This window comes from Solea solea, chromosome 6 (genome assembly GCF_958295425.1).
Source record: "Solea solea chromosome 6, fSolSol10.1, whole genome shotgun sequence".
Classification (NCBI taxonomy): Eukaryota; Metazoa; Chordata; class Actinopteri; order Pleuronectiformes; family Soleidae; genus Solea; species Solea solea.
In genome coordinates this window covers 15,596,967-15,610,707 of record NC_081139.1, presented here as the reverse complement: position 1 = coordinate 15,610,707, position 13,741 = coordinate 15,596,967, and the positions used below count along the sequence as shown (strand labels likewise).

The following is a 13,741-nucleotide window of genomic DNA, read 5'->3' as shown; positions in this document are numbered from 1 at the left end:
CACAGCATTTGTGTAAATAACTGTTTGTACATTTCACTTCTTTTTTTTTTTTTTAACATGATTAGAATGCCATTTTCTGACAGCAGGGGGGCACTGCTCTGTGGGCATTTTATAATCTCTTATTCTCACAATGTCAACACGGCTGTCACAAAAAAATATAAATTGGTCCTCTAAAAGTTGTGTGGAAATCTGATAATTTACTATTGCGCTGTCCTCTTTTCCAACAGCCTGACCTCAGCAATTAACCCGCTGAATAAAAGATGATATTCACCGATGGAAATCATTACCAAATCCACAAAAGGGAGACCTCAGTTGTAAATAGTCAGAGTTTTGTGTCTGTGACTAAGCCAACTGTGGCTATTTATCTTCACAATTGTGATAATACACATTTATATGTTCACATTTATATCCTCATTAGCAGCCAAGGGAGGAGATTTTAAAATGTGCCCTTGCGTGTCCTCAACACTTTGCATCCTGATGTTGACATTGAGATTCATCCTGAAGCCTCATTTTCATTTTCACTTAGTTCATCAATGACTTTTGCAGCGAATGCTACTTTGTGAGCACTCAACAACTGTAAAATGAAATTACATTGTGTGTATCCATAGGCGTTTGTGAATGTCCGTAGGGTGAGTGAGTGAGTGAGTGTGTGTGTGTGTGTGTGTGTGTGCCCTAGCTTGCTTTTTTCAGTCGAGAGAAAAAGGGGATTTATATGGCTTGATTGAGCTTGGCTGGCAGTTAGGGCTGCAGCTATAATGTGTTCAGAATAATAATCCATGGTTACAGAAGCATGTTAATGTGACCAGAGAGGGGAGGAACCCAGAGGGGAGTCAACAGAAATCAAATACTGCCGAAAGGATCAGAAAGAAAACCAAGATATGTAAGTAGAAAGGAAAGAAATGGGTTAATGTAGGAGGAATGGAATGCGGTAAAGTGCAGTTTTTTTTTTGAGAATGGCAGAAAGAGTGAAGGACTACATATTCAACGAATGAATAAATGCAACACCTTAAAACAAATAATTGCTTAAAAGGTTTTAAAAAAAAAAATAACAAGGAAGGAGGGAAATTGTCTTTCTCCAAACACAGAAAATCATACCTACTATTTAATCTGTATCTCAGACACAAATAATTAATGACTGCAAAAATAAAATGCCAGCATATTACACATTATAACCAAATCCCTAAATAAGACATTGCGAAACAATGTGATCTTCCTTAATGTAAGTACTGTTTCTATATTATGTGATGTTGGTTGTTGAGCTGTGACGTGAAAACTGATGTTTGTGAGATGAATCTGAACATTGTGTCCTCAGCTCTGACAAAAGGCCACGCGAGAACTAGAACTAGAGAGGAGCTGAGTGAATGTTAAGTGAATACTAGTACAAGTTAGACACAGTAGTCCCCGAGCAAGTTCAGAGCTGTGAGTATCGCCGAGTGTCGTTGATGAATATTGAAATGAAAAGAATCAAACTAAAGGGAGGGCAGGAAAAAGGGCACATTGCAGAAGAGGGGAGAGGAACAAGCTTACGAAACTTTTACGTAAAACATGAGGACCGTGTGTCCAACTGACACACCAAATATCATAGTGTGACGGTGACATTTTGTTCACCTTTCTAAGGGAGAAAATAGCTGCTTTCACTCCTCCATTCTTCTGTCACCAGGAATGACTGATAGAAGGCAAGTGAAGTGCATTTCACCATTCAAAATGAGAAAGTGTTCTGGGAGACGGCAGGAACACCCATCTACACCTTTCACCAGTGTATTGGAGAGCTGTCACTGCTCCAGAGTGAAGGGCCACCTATTGAGCCTGACAAAAGAACACAAAGTGTCTGAAAGTCCTGACATGTGCCATGGTGGTTGTGGCTGAGCTGGTGGTTATGGAGTTGAGTTTGACTGTGGCCCAGAGAACCACCTGGCAACCGTCAGTAGCTCACTGTCAGGAGTATCCCATCAAATTGCATCTTTCAAAACAACTCGGGGTCACAAGTTTTAATCTGCGGGTGGAGCCTAAATTTGCTTTTTGGTTTTCGTTGTGTCCATTTGTTTCCTCCGCTTATCTCCTCCACCGTTTGCATGCCACTGTTTGCAGGGTGTCTCGTTTAGACTCCATGCCGGTTGATGGGCTGTCAGTCTAAGGTCCTTTTAACACTCAGCAGCCCTGCACAACGACAAAGAAGCTCCCCTGGCACTGTGCCAAGCAAAATGGGAAAAGGGGGCTTGGCTGCGTACACCTCTCCACTCTCATCAACATCTCGTGCTGTCGCCGTGTCATCCTCATTTCCCTTTGTCTTTCCCATCACTGTGTTGTGTTTCTGCCGGCACGCAACCACAGCCTGCCAGCTTGTCTTGCAGCATTTATTGGCTTTACAAGAGGGAGTGGTGACGAAAAAAAACAGGCAAGTGTACCAGCATTCTGCTAATCTTTGACTCTGGCTGCGTAACACATCATTTCTTTTTTATACTAGTGCTTACACAACAATATTGTGTTATGGAAAGAGATTTAAACTACGTCTCCCTTTAAAGACCACTTGCAGTAATAAGTACCACTAAACCCTTGAACATCTCCTACTCCGTTTGTTTAAGCCTCTTTTAGCCAACTTTTCTGATAGTACTGGTAAACCCACAGTGGCGCCAAACAGCACTGTGAGCCTCTACTTAGTGTGTGTGTGTATGTATATGCTGAGAATGTGACAAACAAAATAACCACAAAAAAGAACTGCAATATTTGAGTGAACTCTTTCTTTTCTTTCTTAAAACAAAAAGGTCCAACATCCGTACATATGCAGTGGAGTTTTTCTTTAACGCCAATGCGGCTGAGCTGTAGCGGACAAGAAGATGTTTTTTGATGCAAGGATCTATGGTGAGCTTTTTTTTCTTTTTCCCATGAGCATCATTGTCAAAGGTACGCATGAAATGTCTGCTTCAGAAGCATGTTAGTGATAATAGCAGGAGGAAGCCCATATGGCAGCCAACACAGAATCCTGCCAGAAGCAAAGCAGAATGAACAGAGTGAGAAATTGTGAAGAGAAGGTGGGCCGGCGGTGCGGGTGGAAAGCAGTTCTTACAGGCTTGACTGAGCCGACTTTCAGAAAGCGTCTTGCAGAAAACGATAGGGGAGCGCACCCCCTCCTCTTCTCCAAATTAGCAGGCAGGGGACTTGATTAAAACAGTGAGGTGGAACAATGGATAAGGGAAGGGTAGAAGAAAATACACATGAAACCCTTGTAACTGTTGAAGCGCCTTATTTTCATCAGCCCAGTAAGTCGCAGAGAAGGAAACAAGACAGCTCCATCTTTCCCAGAATTCTCTACTGGTACGCTGCACTGTGGGGCCACAAGCTCATGAGGTGTGCGGGGGGGGGGGGGATTAAAAGATAAATAAATAAAAATAAAATAAGATACAGATTAATAAGCAACACACTACTGTTCGGGAAACAAAATGATGCTCCATCCTCAGCTCCTCTCTTCGTCTTCTTGAGATATCATTAGCACCACTGCACACAATATCACCATTACTATTGCTTTCATTATCAGATCTGTCTATCTTTAGTTCCTTCTTAGTGCGGCAAAACAGCATCATTTCCCAGTAAAGAAAAAAAATCAATAGTGGAATAAAAAAAAAAAAATGTTTTATCTGGCTCACAATCTCTCTTTCTCTCGTGCAGCGACATGCCGACTGCTACCAACACGGCATCTGAAATAGATAACTGCCTAATACCAACCCGTCCCTCCCCTGCTGCATCATACATGCACATTAATATAGAAATGTGTGCACACACACACACACACACACACACGCGGTATCTTTTAATAAATCTATTATGGGGTGGTGTTGACAGGCTCTGAGCGGACTGATCAAGTGACCTGAGCTGGCATCTACAGCGTTTTTCCTGACCACAGTGAAGGCCAGATAATAGCCCGCTGAGCACTGAGATGATGACGACGGTGATAATGTTGGCGAATGAGGGCCACGAAGCATATCCAATTCCCTCCCTAAATGTCAACCTTTCCCCCATATCACTGCGACACGAAAAAAAAAAAAAGCCAAAGAAAAGGTTCACGACATAGTGGCCTGCTTAATAGTTAAAGAAGCCATTATGGTGCACAATGAGAGCAGAGGAGGGTGCGTTTAAAAGCAAAATGGGAGAAAAGGGACACGGGCAGATGGGACAAAACAGTGATATGTGGAAGGAAGGGTGTGAGGATTTGCGGAGGTGAAATGATGTGCTAGCTCAAGCAATGGTGAGATTACAATGGCTGCCTTCTTTTTTTTTTTTTTCCACTCCCAGCCCAGGAGCAACGGCGCTCCCATTCATTTCTTCACAGCAAAAAGTGACAGATTGGAGGCGAAACATCTCTTTCCTTCCTTGTCCCCTTCAGTTTTTCTCTCTTTCTGTCTCTTTCACTCTCTCCTGTGTCTTTGCTTGACCCAGGGCTGAAATACCGAGCGGTGACAGGGGTGCGATGCCTCAACACTGACACCACACGCACGCCACAGACGGAAAGGGAAAAGTGATGCTTCATGTCAGCCGGCAGATGCCCCGTGGTGAATTCAGTGCTGTTCATCCCCGCAAAAAGACAGATGTTTTTTAGTGGCTGTTAACCGTCCATTACATGGACAACCACAGGGGGCAGCAGGTCAGTTGTGCCCACTCAGCAGCGTAGAACAAACTTCCTGTAATTGGAGCGGCACTCGACTTAGTGCACGTGTTTCTATGCAGCGAGCGATGAAAAAAAAATGACGGTGAGCTCTAGACTAAGCTCAGAGGGTAAAACCTTTGCCAATGGCCTTTCAACACTGCAGGTTGGAGCTAAGGCTGTAATTTGCGAGATACGCAGACTCCCGGCTGAGAAAATCACGGGGAGCCACTTCAGCAGCAATGATGAGATGTCTGCTTGAAGAATATGCAGACAAATACTAAAACAGCACATACATGAGATGAGAGGAATCGCTGCTGTCTTCCTCTGACGCCGTTCTCTAACAAAACCGACATATTTGAATTAACTACGTGCATATTGTTGATCTCACTCTCACAAAAGGTGATTGTCATTGCTCTTTATCCATTAAAACACTGGGAACAACACAAACTGCAGTTCCATGCCACTCATCTATATTCTCCTGATATTGCAGATTTATTTGTATTAAAATAACTGACGAAGATGCAGTAACAGGGTGATTATACTGTAAGTATTTGCATATTTCATCACAATTTACTCTGGCTTGTTTTCAGCACGATTTCCAGCGTGATCATTTTACACTTCAGTAAAATTAGCTTCAAACTAAATTGTTAGATGCATTTTTTGGGTGGTGGGGCGATTTGCATGTGGACCATTGGCAGTTTTTTTTTATATACATATATATATATATTAGGAAAACCGATCTTGCCTTTCCAAGCCAATCTCCCAGCTAAGAGCCTTATTAATAGAAAAGAAGAGGGTGCTGGAGGTAAGGAGAGCGGCACAGAGAGCCAGCGGATGATGATACCCACCAAGAGAGAAGCACACTCATCTCTGTTTCTACATCAGTCACCAGCCATTCAACATGAACCGTCCACCTTGAGCTCGCTCCCAGCCGATATCATGAAAACACGCAGCAGAGCCGAGGGCAGAGAGGGCTGTGAAAGCCGGGGTCAATAGAGTAAGAGAGCAAGAGGGTGGGAGTGTGGGTGTGTGTAGGGTGAGGGTTTGGGTGGGGGTGAGGGTGTTATCAATGTACAAGGTCTGAGCCATGGATTTGCCCTTCGGCAACTACGCTCACTTCCCCAGACATTCATCGTGTCAGTAAAGCATCACAAACTGCCAAGTGAATATCATTCATCCATCTGTCTGTCAGTTTCCTATATGCACAGGTTCTACTTCACTTGGAATCGATTTCCCCAACATCTCTACATTTCTGTATCGATTTCTTATCCGTCAGACGACAAAGTGACATGCTAATGATTTGGACTTGTCATGTCATTTCCACCTCCCTTTCCTATTTCTTGTCATTGCATTTTATTTTATACTGTTGATTTTTTAGTGAACAGATACAACGTCCAAACTAGCTATTGGGTGTGTTACAGTATTGTCTTCCAATAAACACAACAAGCGCTTTTGCCTGCTCATGAGGTTGTAAGAATTATGTTGTTTTTTTTGTGGGCAGTTATTTGATCTGTTAATATCTGGATGCTTAATTTCCAACAATACAAACAATCCTCAAGTCTACATGTACATGACATGGAGAAATTCTATAATCGCATCCATCCACCCTATCGCTCCCCCCATATATCCATCAGTGCCGTCCATCGCTCACCGCAGCGCTCGCCGTTTTGTTTCTGGGCTCACTTGATTTGATTTCTCTCCAGATTTGAGATCAGATAGAATGCAAGATGAAAAATGAAGCGGATGAAGGGGCAAGACAAAAAAAAAAGGAAGAAAAAAAAAAAGGGAATGTCTAGAAAAGAGCCAGTGGATGACAGTCAGTCCATCGGTCCTAACAGCACATGACTCCTTGTACTGATTTGTAAAAGCAGCGACTGTGTTCACTGGTCAGTGAGGCAGCCTTTTTTTATTAGCTGCTTCACTCTCTCTCTTTCTCTCACACACACACACACACAGAGAACGTGTGTGTGTGTGTGTGTGTGTGTGTGCTTCCTGACACTGCTTAAAATGCATAAGACATATAAGAGCTAATCTCCGTGAGCTGAAAACTAGGCTAATACTGTCTGATTAACTGGGTCTGTGCAGAATATGTCATATCTATAGACAACTGCAGGATTTTGACTCACGCTTTGATGAATTTCATCAGCAGAGCAACTCCCCGTGTGGAGAGAGTTTTGGGGCCATTTAGGGGCCAGTGATACAACTGAGGGTGTCGTGGAGAAATGAATGCACTTCTATCGTGAAGCATGTTTTGTTCCCTTGAGCGGTTGCAGCGTTGATGGTGGGTCCGGGTAATTCATCAAAATCAGGACAGCATTTAGAAATGTGTCGACGAGAACGTTCCGTCATAGTGTGAATTTTAAAATGGTCTTTTTTTTGTCATTCCCCCTTTTTCCATTTCTTTTTTGTGAGTTTACAGATCTTATGTTGACTGACCCATGATAGTTATTTTTGAAGAAGAAATGACATGCTATTTACTTGTTTTGTTCTCATCATCAAACCTCTAATAAATGGTATTTCATTTTGAAAGTAGTAATATCAGGCGACAGCGCCTGAGCAGAAAACTACCTCCCATCTATTTTGTACTAAGTTGAGTTAGAGATTTGTAACTGTGAAGTGGTTGGGGTTTGGAGACCTGGTAAAAATGTTCAAGACACATAATCCTCTAGTTGGGGTGCCGTAGCTTACATGGACACAATTTTCTCAAGATCAAATTTGATTATTTTGCAATTTCAGAATTGCCTTTTTGGGGAAAAAAAAGAGATGATTAACACGATTGTTGAAAAAACAGTACAATTTGGACCTCACATGTAAGTGCCTGGTCTCAGTGGTGTTTGAGTTTGCTATAATTGGAGTAGAGCGTTGCAAAATGAATGTGGGAAATGTGAGTTCTGTTATATAACTTATAGGCAGAGGTTTGCTCTTTTTTTTTTTTTTTTAAAGTATTCATGTAGGGCAGTTTTTCTTTTTCTTTTTTACTTTCTTTTGATCCAAAATTCAAAACCAAAGTGTAACACAACCACATGGGCATGTAATGTCAGATCTTGCTATTTGCTATCTGTGGACCCCCTGCATGGATCTCCTTCACAGTGCCACTGACATGAGGTCTGATTTCGCCTTTGGAACAAATTCGCGCCTTAACTGCATGTGTTTGTGTGAGGAGAGGAGAAGACGGCTTCACAGCCCTGCTGTCTTGCTTCAGGCGGTGAGATAACGGCTCTGGCGTCCGCGCCGGCGGCTGACAACGCATCACATCTCCCCCATGTTTTATCTACCCATACCCCCCGACCCAACTGCCAGTCTGCCCCATCCAGTCCTCTCCAAAAAAAAAATATTGCTATATGAAAGAAAAACTGGAACTCTGTGAAGGCAGACGACTGGGTCTCAGGGGGGGGAAGAAAACAGATGGAAAAAGGATGATGAACTTGCGCTCGGAGTGGGTATGATGGTGTTTAAACAGGTCACTCGCTGCCTCTTGTGTCCCAGGCAGTTTCCAGTCTACGTGCCTGTGCCGATAACGCGCGTCAAGCCAATTTGCCGGTGACAGCTCATCAAATCAGTGGACTTGGGTGTTGTTGTTTTTTTTCCCCCCTCGAACAGCACATAAGAGATGCATTTCCCCGCGACAATAGTGTCCCCGATGTGCTATTTAGTCGAAGATGGACACACAAAAACAGGACACAAAGACTTGTCGGGGATGAAACTTACCAGGATGACAGTCGGCCCAGAGGAACACGGAGGCTGACAAAACCAGAGAGAAAATCCACCAGCAGCAACAGCACGAACGCAGTAGTCTCCACATTGTAGGTAAATATGCAATTCGACATACAAACAGGACGCAAGCAGCAACAACTGATGAGTCTCTCTCTCTCCTCCTTTCCCCCCCTTTTTTTTGTCGGTCAAATCAGCGGCGCCTTCGCTGCGTAAAGAGCTGCGCTGGGGACGCAGTGGAGACCGAGACTGAGCACGGTGACAGATATGTAGTTAGAGGTCCAATAAATAGTCTTTCCGTCCCAAAGTCCCGCCGATATTCCTGGACATCAGCATAACACTCAGTTAGTGGTGGTGGTGGTGGTGGTGAAGGACCAGCGCGTGTGCAGCAGCAACAGCAGCAGCGACCGAAAGAGGGGAAAGTGGGTTAGACGGAGACTACAGTAGCGACGGTCCACACAGCGCCTTGACGCTCATGCGGCAGCGGCAGTGGAGAGAGCGCTCGTCGGGCACACAGAGGACGGGAGAGTCGGTGATGGTGTTGGTGTCAGCGGCGGTGGTGGTGGTGGTGGTGGTGTTAGTGATAGAGAGATGCTGCATGCTTCCCATTCCACCATCCATCCAGGAAGTAACGCATGTGAGCCCAAGTCTGACAGAGACTTTAAAACAGAGAGGGGGAGAGAGATGAGGAGAGAGAGAGAGAGAGAGAGAGAGAGTGAGAGAGAGAAGTCATTCCTCTGGATCCTAGCGCCGGCGACAGAGCGCGCTCACAGAACAGGAACGTGTCCCATAATAACAGGTAATAATAGAGCCGTGCACTCTCCAGGGGGTCCTCGAGCTTATAATGACCCCGAAATAGATCCACATTAGACAAAGCGGCCCCCATTTCATTATAGAGGATTCTGCCCTAGAACAGAAACGACTCTCGGTTTTTTTTTTGTCAGACAAGGACCATTTAAAATGTATTCCAGGGACCCCCCTCATGTGTTTCTCTTGGGATAATTTTACAATAAAACTTCATTTATGAACTATTTCAGTTTACAAAACGATGACCAATTTCATTCAAAATATTCACCTATTGGGGTGGATGGGATAGGAGGATGATTTGATACTTTCTATAGATAGAAGGCTTGTGATAGGATATACAGAGAGTTGTTATTATAGAACAACATTGCAATGCAATACTTTGTTCAATGTTGAATAGTTGGCATTAGCAATCAATAAGCAGCATTATGTAAATCTGTTTACAGTTTTTTATTAATTCTGGACCATGACCTAGACCTTCTACCTCTTTATTCTCCACACGAAGCTCGGCAAAACTCAGCTGACTTAGGGTGAAAGGCGGGGTCACACCGTGGACCGATCGCCAGTTTGAATTTTGTAGATGTCAAAAACGGTCTGTCTAGGAGTTACGGTAATGAGAAGTGTGCATGCCAAATCTGTCAGCGGTGACAGGATGTTAACAGAAGGGTTAAGCCTATCAGCTCCACATGACTCTCTGCTTAGCTTCGCTTTCTTTCTGTTTGTGGCTGTGTTGGTGACAGAAGTTACACACTGGGGCTTTAAATGTACAATGTTTAATCATGCAGTCGTCTCCACCTTAACCTTCACGGTGTCCTTCACTGTAAAGTCATACAAAGATATATAATGGGGAACACGTTCACCATCATTCCGTCTCTTTAGAGGATGCAGGCCCAGCCTGTGAAAAGGTGTTTCATGTATGTAAGCATACACACACACACACGCACTTACACTGCAGGCATCCTGACATATTATGCGTTGACTCACGTCACAGTAGACCCTGCAGCCTCATGGCGACATCTGTTTAAAGCTACAGCTGGTTCTCGTGTGCGAACACTGCAACTCTGGCTCACAGAAAATAACATTCCCACACAAATGAACTCAATTCTTTAATTACATTTCATATGTAACTTATATTCCTGATTGTGTTTGTTTTTTAGATGTCATAACAGGAGTGGAGGGGACCATGAGGGCAGGAGGAAAATATCATCTGGTCCCGTAAGACAAAACTGAACTCCATGTCTAAAATGACTGTAATGGCATGGTTTACATGTGTGTGAGAATGATCCAGGTGGGTTCATGGCAGTATCTGATCCTCCCCATCCTTCTATACAGCAGTGGAGCAGCATCAACAGCAGCACAAATTGATTAATGAATTTTCCTGGACCATCAGAACTCATCTCTCTAAAAATCCATAAATATGAGGGTGGAGTGAGAGGAGACGATGTGTGACAGGAGGATAGCAGCAAATAAAACATCACTTGATAATCAAGTTTTGCCTCATCTGAATTCATTTTCATGGTAGCACATGTTGTGCCTCCTTTATTTCTTGTTTTAAATGTGATAAATGTATTTGCCTGTAATCCCAACATTTAAATGTATTTCATTTTGGGTTGATTTTTTTTGTAATGGGAGACATTGAACTGGCATTGGCTAAATCACATCCTGAAGCGTCGCAACCTTTAAGCTAGGGTTTATAAACTATAAATGATGCACAGAGATTATATCGTTTTATTTTAATTGAGGCTGCAGCTTTAAAACACTCAAACACTTTCCATGCAACTGGAAGAAACATGGAGATGTGATATGTATGCGTGTGCGTGCATGGTCACAGATTTGCTTTTGTTTAAACTTTTACTGGATAGACTCCTGTGGTGTTTCAGTACACACCAGCGTCCTTGTTGCTCACAGATGTTCTATCCTACAGAAGAATCTAATAAAAAGGTTAATCGATGCAATAGGTGTGCAGCTCAGATCGTAATGCCTGCTTTTATTTACTGTGAAGCCCGAGGACACAAACCCAACAAAACTGAGGCAGTGTGCAAAGGCACGCACATCTTAACTGAATAAACAGTGGGTGCTGGGTGGGATTGACAAATTGATCAAAAACAGAAAGTGTCCACACAGCAGTTATTGCTCCCACAAAAAAAAATAAAAAAAATCTTAATGACCGACCAGGTGACATTTGAAGCACCATCCTTTCATCAGACATGGAGAAAAGGAACATTTGCATGTGTGTGTTACAATGCAGCGACAAGAGAGGACAGAGCTCCTCCAGTGGACACACTCTCACATGCACACTTTTGTGGGGATCGAAGCAGTGGAGGTTGATTCGCTAAGAGCGGTTATGTTTATATGTTTAATGTTCACCTGCTTTGTGTGTGCGTGTGTGTGTGTGTGTGTGGACATGGTTTCTGTGTTTCAGAACAGACACTGTAATTGGATGGATTTTAAAAGTAATATTCAACACTTTGTCATTTTATTTTAAAATCATTCATTCAAACAAGGCAAGGTTAGTTTTTACCACATTTTTCTGTGGTGAGACAAAGTCAGAAGAGCTGTTTTTGTTCCACTTCACATTCAATTACATCAAATTCAAAATAGAAAGTTAAATGTCAAACATTTCAATAAATAAAGTAAATATAGTTGTAATATTAATACTTTAATTGGAAAGCGATATTTCTTTCTGACTGACAGACCCACATCAGCAGTGATATGTTTTACTTCCAGCATGGTCTTAAAGTAATACTTTAAAATCGGTGGAAAAACAGAAGCTACAGCCCCAAAAGCTTCTGTGGTGTTAAAATCTTTTGTTAGATCAGAATAATGATCCTCCTTCGGAGAGAGTGCTGTGAGACAATGATTTGACTGGGAGGATCATGATTCTTTCAGCAGGCAGAAAGTTTAACGTGGTGTCAGTCTATCTCGGAGTAGAGGCTGGATCAATCCTTCTCTGGCTCCTGCACTCTCTCACATCTGAATGACAATTCATCAACACGTCTGTCTGCTGCTTTCAGGGTCTCATGCTGTGGCTGACAAACTGTTACTCTAATATGACACAAGTCTTTTACTGGGTATCTGTTTGACAAAAAGAGGCTTTTTTTCCCCCCTTACTTTAATAGCTATTAATTTGCAAGAGTGATATATAAAGGTTCAAAAACTTTGCAGCTGCTCAAGTATAGTTTTACTAGTTTAAAAATCAAACAAAAAGGCAAACAAATCAAAAAGGGCAAGGCAAAGGCGGAAGTCAGAAAACAGGCAATAATTAAACAAAAAAAAAAACAGGAAAAAAGATCACGAGGAATAACTACAGAGCTGGAACATTAGACACTGAGGCACAAAGACAAACTGGCAGAGAGAGGAAGGGGAACACAGATTATGTGGAGGGAGACAACGAGACACAGGTGAATCTAATGAGGGCGGGGCAGTCAATCAAAACTGGAGGGAAAACACATAGGGGCAGGAAGTGAAGCGATCTGAAATGAGAAGAGAGGCAAGTTTCACAATAAAACAGGAAACATGAAACATGAACGGAGGAAACAAAAAAACACGACCTTAAGAGGAATGCCCAGATGCATCATAAAGGAGATGTATGTAGGAATGATATTAAGAGATACAATGACTATGATGTATCACCAGAGATTTACAGTACAAACAAACTGTGTTATTCCATATCCGAAAAAATAAGGATAATAGTGTTCACCTGCTCATATTTTTCATTACAGGTTGCTTGTTATGACATAAAGTCACGTCTGTCTCTGGTCATGTTTTCCTCTTCTTTTTTTACTTATCACATCCAGTTTTATTTTTAAAAATACTTTGCAGATACTGTTTTTGCCCCAGTGATTGATAGACATGCTACAAGTACTAGTTGTACAGAGTACACTCCCTGCCATTGTTCCATCAATGACAACCTAAAGAAGAAGAAGAAGGAGCTGTTCAAGGTGGAGGTTAAGGACTATTGTTAAGTATACCTGAGAAGATGTGAGGTAGATTGATGGTATTAAATACAGATAGGGACCATTCAGGAGATTTGTATGCTGTTACACAAGCTCAGTGAAAACATGGCAGCAACGAAAAAAACAAAAAACATGTTTTAGTCACTTACAATAATTAGATTTTCCCTGCCTTGGAATAATCTTTTTTCATATGTACAAGCAGATGTGATGTGCCTATATTTTTACAGCAGCCAAAATGGACGTGCATGTTCACATTTTGAAGCAGAAGCTTACTACTCAAATGAAAATCCTACAAGTAAGAAGAGGAAAACAGGGCATAGTGCTGTACAGTCCAACCCATGTTGAGAAATGGAGGACTCGTCCTCTCACCTGTCCTTTTCCCCAAGGGTGACCTTGAACTATGGTGGCCTTCGCGCTCCATTTTTCACGCTGCAAATCTCAACATGGGTTGTAAAGGCCGCAGTATTGCTTGACTTCATTGGCTACAGAGGCAAGAACACCATTGCTCTGTGCCGTGCACTGAAAATGTTGTTAACATTTTTAACAATTTTGCTGGCAACATACTTTTAGAGACATTTCTCTCGACATTTTAAAGGTGGCCTTGTTTAGACTTTCAGAATGCACCATCTAC

At 42.5% G+C, this 13,741-nt stretch overlaps 1 protein-coding gene across 1 annotated transcript in view; it reads right to left on the bottom strand.

The window, feature by feature from the left end:
• LOC131460626 (receptor-type tyrosine-protein phosphatase gamma-like) overlaps positions 1 to 8,982 on the bottom strand; it is a 355,572-nt gene extending 346,590 nt beyond the window's left edge. The window contains exon 1 of the mRNA XM_058631264.1: positions 8,348 to 8,982. Coding sequence (XP_058487247.1) covers positions 8,348 to 8,441 — 94 coding nt within the window. The 5' untranslated portion in view covers positions 8,442 to 8,982. The remainder of the gene's footprint in view (positions 1 to 8,347) is intronic.
• Between the last annotated feature and the right edge of the window lie 4,759 nt (positions 8,983 to 13,741).